Source organism: Salvia hispanica, chromosome 2 (assembly GCF_029641045.1).
Source record: "Salvia hispanica isolate PSC_SH4W2 chromosome 2, Shi_PSC_v1, whole genome shotgun sequence".
Lineage (NCBI taxonomy): Eukaryota > Viridiplantae > Streptophyta > Magnoliopsida > Lamiales > Lamiaceae > Salvia > Salvia hispanica.
The window spans coordinates 7,253,752-7,261,886 of NC_142693.1; the positions used below are offsets into that span (position 1 = coordinate 7,253,752).

Below are 8,135 nucleotides of genomic sequence, written 5' to 3' on the forward strand. Positions count from 1 at the left end.
AGTTGATAAAATATGAGATGTACTCCCTCTGTTCCATAGTAGTAAAGTTACTTTTTGTCATTTTGGAACATTCCATATAGTAGTAAAGTCATTTCCCTTGTTAGTAAAAGTAAACATATTTCTTCCCACTTATTTTACTCTCTCGTTCTTTATTCTTTCTTCATCTCTCTTCCTTTTTTAATCTCCGTGTCGAAAAGAAAAGCATCTACTACTATGAAACGAAAGGAGTACTTAATAAAAATTAGAAATAAAATAATTAATAAAAAATATAAAATGAGACAATTAATAAACCATACTTATTTTTGAAGTCATTATGATTTATGCATGTGAAATTCTACATTACGCAAAAATAAGAGTAATGTTGTGAATTCTACATTACAAAGGCAGTAGTATTAAATATTGGTAACACATTTTAAGCAGTAGTACAGAGGTAGCTGATGCACATCACGTGCATTGTCATACCCTTATTTATATCAATAAACTACCCCCTCACCAATGTCTGCTTCCTTTATCAATCGTAATTCTCACATCTTCCCAGGGGCATTTTCGTCCCACCACCCTCTTATATATCCTTCTGCCATATCACCCATAATTCCTCACCTCCAAACTCTCCGTCTCTCTGTAACACACACACACACACATTCTCCCGCTCCTCTGAGATCAAACACACCGACATTGTCAGGAATGACGTCGAACGTCTCGCTCGCCGCCGTAGCAGCGGTGCTCCTAGCTCTAACCGCGGCAGCGAGCGCTTGCACACCGGCTGACCGGGAAGCCCTGCTCTCCTTCAAATCCGCCCTAGACGAGCGCTATTTAGGCATTTTCAAGTCGTGGTCGGGCAACGACTGCTGCACCAACTGGTACGGCGTCAGCTGCGACCCCGAATCCAACCGCGTCGCCGACATCGTCCTCCGCGGCGAATCCGAGGATCCTATCTTCGAGAAGGCCGGCCGCTCCGGCTACATGTCCGGCTCCATCTCCCCCTCCCTCTGCCGCCTCGACCGCCTCACCACCCTCATCCTCGCCGACTGGAAGGACATCTCCGGCCCCATCCCCCCCTGCATCACCTCCCTCCCCAATTTGCGCATCCTCGACCTAATCGGCAACAAAATCACCGGCCAAATCCCTACCGACATCGGAAAACTCCGTCGCCTCACCGTCCTCAACGTCGCCGACAATCAAATCTCCGGTGCTCTCCCCTCCTCAATTGTCGATCTAAACAGCTTAATGCACTTGGATCTCAGCAACAACAAGCTCTCCGGCGATATCCCCTCCGACATCGGAAAATTATCGATGATGAGCCGCGCTCTCCTCAGCCGAAACCACCTTACCGGTTCGATCCCGGCCTCCCTGGCCGGTATTTACAGACTCGCCGATTTAGATTTGTCAATGAACCAGATCTCCGGTTCGATCCCGGCTCAGCTCGGTTCAATGCCGGTTCTCTCCACTTTAAACCTGGATGGGAATCTATTAACCGGACCGATCCCGGCCGGTTTACTTTCCAACTCGGGTTTAAACATTGTGAATTTGAGCCGGAACGGTTTGGAGGGAAACCTACCCGATGTGTTCGGCCCGAAAACTTATTTTACCGCCATTGATTTGTCTTACAATAATTTGAGAGGCACAATTCCGAAATCGTTGTCGTCGGCGAAGTACATCGGCCACTTGGATCTGAGCCACAACCACCTCTGCGGCCCGATCCCGAACGGCTCGCCGTTTGATCATCTAGAAGCTTCCTCCTTCGCCAACAACGATTGTTTGTGTGGAATGCCGTTGCGCACTTGTTAATTAAATTCGAATACTAACTACATATATATGAGTAATTAAATGCACTTGATTTAGTGCATTGGTTGATGTTGAATTATGTACTATTGCACTTAATTTTGTGTATTGTTGTAATGTGTTCAAGAAAAAGGCCACACCACGTTAAATTGTGTGTGCGTGACAGCTTTATGAAAAGAATTCATTATATTAAAGTCATCATAGATTTTGTTATGCTCCTATTAGTAGTATGATAGTATCATTGTCTTTTTGAAAGTTTAGGATTTGAGGAGTATGCAATCATACATTTCTTTGCTATTATCAGTTCATTAGTGGGCGCTTTTTCGCATGGGAGATTATTGAGTCACGTTCACGTAGGGAGATTATTTTCTCGAAATTATAATATTATGCCTCCATAGATAGAAAGATTGTATCTTTTCAACATAGGTTAATTTACTTTTCACTTTTAGTGAAACCAATATGTATGAACACAAATCCAACGAGATGATAAGCTTTGTCGGTCACGCTTCAAACAGAATTTAATGCCACCTTCCAACGAGTTTAATCGGATATCTCAGACTAACTGAAATGCAATGCCCGATTCAGGTGGTGTTAGGGGATCGATTGACCTAGCCGATAGCCAATGAGAGCCGCAAAACTCTGTTAAAATTTGGATTGTAGTCGGATTGCATGAGTTCTGCTTTCTCAATCCGTCTTAAAGCCAAAGCTTGTTAAAGGCACACAACGTTCATATGATTTGAAATTTTGAGAAAGTGCAATAATGAAGAAGCTCATTATAATATGTTGGTACAGTGGTTGTAAATAGTAATTGTGTGTAAATTGTGAAAACATAATTTACCTCACACATTATTATTCAAGACTGTGGGAGAGGTTGGAACTGTGGTTTCTCATCATAAAGATAAACATCGAGTAAAATAGCAGTACAGAGGCAGTATTAAATTGCAAGGCATTAAATTGTGAGCATAATAGCAGTAATTAATATTGGAATGAAACAAACGTCAAGATCAGTTTTGCAGTGGCAGGGCACATGGATGTCACAAACCCATGTGACCAACATCAATTATAATATTGTGGGGCTTATCCAGCAATTTCCTACTAAATTCATGCAAATAACCTATTCATTCAACCATACTGCTTCAATTCAATATTAATAAGTTGGAAACCTACAACATTAACACATTATAATAAAGCCTAAGTACCTATCCGCCCATACAAGACAAATAATAAGACATTATTGTAAGTTAGTATCATCATCATCGGTTAACTTTAACCAATATCCTCATTATTGTTTTTTATAATATCCTCGACACAGCTTGTAGGTTTGTGCAAATCTAAGAACCCCACTATTAAAATAACACTTGTGAGGTTTTAGTTAGAAGGTACTTTCATATTTGGTTGGGAAAAGAATTATCAAATTTTAAATTTATAGTAGGAGTATAACTTTAGCTAACACATGTTTTACTTTTCGGTAACTATTGCTTTAACTGAAAATCATTAAGATTCTAATTTTTTTGAACGGCTAAAATTTGTTGTGAGCGACAAAATGGAATAGCATCTTCATTTTCAGTTTTTAATTTATACTCATTCACATTTAAATTAATAATGAAATAGTATAGTGTATTAATTCTTGTTTTGTTTCTATTTCATATTAGATGTGGGTATTATTCTGATAATTTCACGCATGGTAAAAAATACTTATGCTAAAGTTACTTCATAATGTAATCCCATTGTCCCACTACAAGCGAGGCGTTTGTTTTCGGCCGTTGTTTTGCGAAGATGATAATAAATAGTTAGAGTGAAGATAAAGTAAAGTAAGAAAGAGAATAATATAGAAGAGAGTCGTATATACATGATTCTCTACTTACTTTACTTTCTCTTCATTCTAACTATTAATAACTATCATTTATGCAAAACTACGTCCGAATTGAAGCGCCTCACTTGTAGTGATTAGGTGATGTATATGCCAGGCAAACCAAGACATGATAACAGATCATTTAAATGCTAGTTTTTGCAAACATATAATATACACAGTTCTCATTTGATGGCCACTGCTCTCAGTTCAAGCAAAAATATGGCAAGACATTAAGCTACTCCCAACTCCCTACTTGTTATTCATACTGTATGTCAATTGAATATATGATTAAACTCAATAATCTACATTTCCGAATCAAATCCAATATTCCAAAATCCTTCAGGAGTCGAAGGAGGAGCGTACCTGTATCGATGCCTAGATACCCCTTCGTGATGTTCACAGCGCCTGGGGGTTTCACCAGCACCAGGAAGAACAGCATCATAGAATTTCTTGCACTGTTTGCATTCAAAACCTTTCAGGTTTTCGCGGTCAGATTTCTTTCGTACTGGTTCTACGTACTTAAAACCTGATGTTACAGCCTTATTTGACTTAGCATCAGCTTTAACGTCCTGTGTTTGATCATCAGAGTCATCAATAACCACACTGGATTTAGTAGAATCTGGACAAACCACCTTCACCGCCTTCCGTAAATTATCTCTAACATTCTTCAGAGGCGTATCGAGGAAATCGTCATGCGGATCAGGTCCCACACGGCTCTGATGGGACCTTGTGTTCCTCCAATGAGAATGCGGGCGTTTCATACCAGCTGAAGGACAGGGTTTTGAACTACTCGGGTGCTTTGTAAGCGAGGCAGGACCGGTCCTCTGAACCAGTACAGCCTCCTTTTTGTCCTCTAACACTTCTTGCTCACCCACTGGTTTCATAATATCAGAGGTGGAATCAGAATCTTTTAAAATATGTTTGTCAATATCTGAAGAAGATGTGAAATGAAAATGAGAAGGTTCATGCTGAATGGACATATAATGCCAACCACATTTGTGTGCAAAGTTTATGTTCAAAAGAAAAAAAAGGCTTGAAAGTATAGGATGCTAACAGATGCAGATTTTGCTAGCTATAAATGTAGTGTGGTGGAGTGTACGATGTATATTTCCCAGACAATGATCAAGTTATACTCATGCACACAGTAATCAAGCTGAAAATATGAAATGTGATGAAAAAAATACAAAAATATAGAGCTTACCATATGATGGCACTGCCATCTTATTGTGTCTCATTACTTCATTTTCACCTTCAAGAGGAGGCATAGTTTCTTCACTAATGTTGAATTTTTTGTGGAGACAACTGTTCCGAGACTTCAGATTCTTACGGGAAACAGTAGCATCTCCCATTTTCCTCTTTTCAGAACGCTTTTCAGAATCTCTTGCTTCAACCTGTTGCAAAAACTTCGCATGCAGCTCCATCCCTTCAGAAGTCTCCATTGTTCTCTTGGAGAGACAATGCTGAAGCTTATCAACCCTGCCTTCTAAGCCTCTCTGTTTATCCAGAAGCCTTTTTTTCTTCATCTGAAGCCCTTCCAACGGTTGCCCTCTCTCGACTATTTCAAGATTAGAAGAATCATTTTGCCGGAGTAACTGATCTTGCACTTTTCTAACCTTATCGAGTTCAGCAGTCTTTATTCCAAGTTCCTTTTGCAGTTCATCAGCACGATTAACCAAGCACGTTACTTTTGATGCAAGAAGCCTATTCTCCTTCTCTTTGTTATTAAATACTTGTTCATTATCCATTATTTCTGCAGCTAGAGTTTCAACCTTCCTAAGCAAATTTCCTTGCAATTCCTTCCCCTTTTCAACTTCTTCGGTCTTCTCTCTGAGTTCCAACAGCAGCTCATTACTTCTACTCTCCTTTTCTTCAAGTTTACGGTTGAGTTTATCTGTTTCCTCTTCATACTCATTCAATTTATCTTCTTTCTGCAGAATCAAAGAGGATTTCATTTGATTTTCTTTCTGAAGCTTCTCAATCTGGAGTAGCAGGCCTTTTTCCTTTTCTATGTATGCATCTTCTGCAGCTTCCCTCGCTTCCGAATATTTCATCTCAAGACTATGAGTATCCAGTTGAAACTTGGGAAACAGTTGACTACAGAAGATGTATTCTATCTGAGATATTCTATCATCAGTTTCCTGTATACTAACTTTGGTTTCCTGCATCTTATCTTTGGTTTCCTGTATCATAGCAACCATAAAGGTACTGAGCCCAGAAACATACTTCTTATCAGAATAAAAAGCAGGATGCCTTAGGTTGGGAGACTTTTGCAGATGGCCTTCCATTTTCAGCACAAGTGAGAATAAACTGGCTACCTATGATAACAACTACAAGTATGAGTTCCTTTCTCAGGCATGAATACTGATATAGCTTGAATCCAAAACAAGAGAAGGTAATTCTACATATATAGAAGACAAGTGCAGCAACATATTTAGCTGTTCTTATCCTATAAATACATGTATAATCTAGTGTTTTTCTCATTCATTTCTCCTTATCACTTTCCCAGTCAAATTGAGTGCATTACAAAGCTTCTAACAAAATACATCACAAAATCAAGCAATTCGACATCATATTTGAATATCACATAAATCTCATTATACCAATTTTCAGATCCATAAATTCTAATTCATGACAGGTCAGAAAACTTGCAGATCTAATTAGAAAATCTAACAAAGAGTGGAGTGAGAGGGCGGTGAAGAAGAAGTTAACCTGAGAACAACTAGAGTTGTTGAGTTGAGGCTGAGAAGAGAGCGGCGAGCACAATTCCACGGCGGGGAGCTGAAGTTCTGGTCGGTCGTCTGAGATTAAAGAAGAAAAGGAGGTTGAAGCGAGGATTCTTGTGGCAGATTGGTGAGTTTTGCCAGAAAATTCGAATTCCAGAATGAGGGAGAAACAAGTGATCTGGCTTTGGCGGGTAATTATTTGTGAGTATTTGAATACTTTCCCATTTTGTAGTGTTATTTATTAAGTGGCCAGATTATTAGTATTGCCGTTGGGAATAAAGGGCCAGATTTTGTTTAATTGTTGAAAATGTTTGGAAAGAAGGTTAAAAGTTTTTGGAAAATTATTGTCTTCAAATTTCAAAATTTTCCTTGATTTTTGTTCATAAATTATTTAATTATTGATTTATTTTTATTACACCGCCAATCAAGATTTTGACACTAACATGACCTCCGATGTTAAAAACGGCGCCACATCATAAGAAGCCAGACAATTAGGGGTGGGTCGATACAATATATCGTATAGAAAACGTTGTATCGTGTTTCGTTTTGAAAATATCGATATGAAAGAATTTCATATCGTTATCGTATCGAAAGTTTCGATATATCGAACTTTCGATATGGATAATATCAATATCGTTATCGTATCGAATACCTGTATATAGAAAAATATAATTTCAAAACTGAAAAATAACACAAAAATTAATAAAACTTCAATACAATAAAATAAATAGTGTTCTTATTAGGGTTTCATATATATATTTTCTAAATATATGAATGAATTAAATGAATTTATATATATTTATAATTTTAAACTTCAATATGTATTGAATTTCAATATGTTTCGATATATACGATATATATCGTATATTCGATATAAAACGATATATCGAAAATAACGATATGTATCATATATTCGATATAAAACGATATATCGCGATATAAGGAAATTCATATCGTTATCGTATCGAAAACTTACGATACGATACCGTATCGTATCGAAAATTACGATATATCAAAAATTTGATAATTTTTCGATATTTTTCAATACGATACGAGCGATATATCATTTTTTTGGTATTTTTCCCCAGCCCTACAGACAATATTGTATGAAACTAAATTAAATAATTTGTTTGATGGAATTATTCCCTTTCTTCTTGTTTTTTTATTTTCTTGCCTAAAAAGTTACTCCATAAACTTTGGGGAAAGTTTGATTTTTCCCACAAACTATAAACGTTGCGCCTAAAGTCACAAACTTTATCGGATCGTGCAAAATTCCCAAACTATCCGACCTGACGACATATTTCTGTTAAAAACTTATCCCACGTGGCATGCCGGAGGCGTGAAATTGGTCAAAAATAATATAAACTTTCACAAAAATTTGGTATATCTCACCACCTTTAAAAGTAGCCTTAAAAATCATCAACTTTTCAGATCGTGCGAATTTCCCACTCTAAAGTTACCGACATAAATTTTGCATACGTGGAATGCCAACATTAATTTTAGAGCATCCATATCATCATCAATTTTATATCCCCCAGAAGCTCTGACCATTGCACGTAGGTTTTTTGGCATCCATGTAGGCAAAATTTATGCCAGAAACTTTAGTGTGGGAAATCCGCACAATTTGAAAAGTTGGTGATTTTTAAGACTACTTTTAAAGGTGGTGGGATATAACAAATTTTGTGATAGGCAGTCATAAGTTTGGTGTAACCAATTATTTTAATCTGCTGTTAAGAGTTCTACCCTACCTTGGTGGGGTATGGTGGAGTAACTTTAAC

The 8,135-nt window shown here is 37.7% G+C and overlaps 2 protein-coding genes across 2 annotated transcripts; one reads left to right on the forward strand and one right to left on the reverse strand.

Moving 5' to 3' along the window:
• The first annotated feature begins 556 nt into the window (after window positions 1–556).
• LOC125202018 (uncharacterized) lies at window positions 557–1,976 on the forward strand. Its single transcript, XM_048100329.2, has one exon. It carries the CDS (start codon window positions 685–687, stop codon window positions 1,786–1,788), a length of 1,104 nt encoding a protein of 367 aa, XP_047956286.1. The 5' UTR covers window positions 557–684; the 3' UTR covers window positions 1,789–1,976.
• A 1,960-nt stretch (window positions 1,977–3,936) lies between these two features.
• LOC125185935 (protein gamma response 1-like) lies at window positions 3,937–6,528 on the reverse strand. Its single transcript, XM_089066169.1, has 3 exons — window positions 6,344–6,528; window positions 4,836–5,949; window positions 3,937–4,508 (listed from the first exon to the last, which is right to left on the reverse strand). Exons 2-3 carry the CDS (start codon window positions 5,917–5,919, stop codon window positions 3,937–3,939), a joined length of 1,656 nt encoding a protein of 551 aa, XP_088922295.1. The 5' UTR covers window positions 5,920–5,949; window positions 6,344–6,528.
• Between the last annotated feature and the right edge of the window lie 1,607 nt (window positions 6,529–8,135).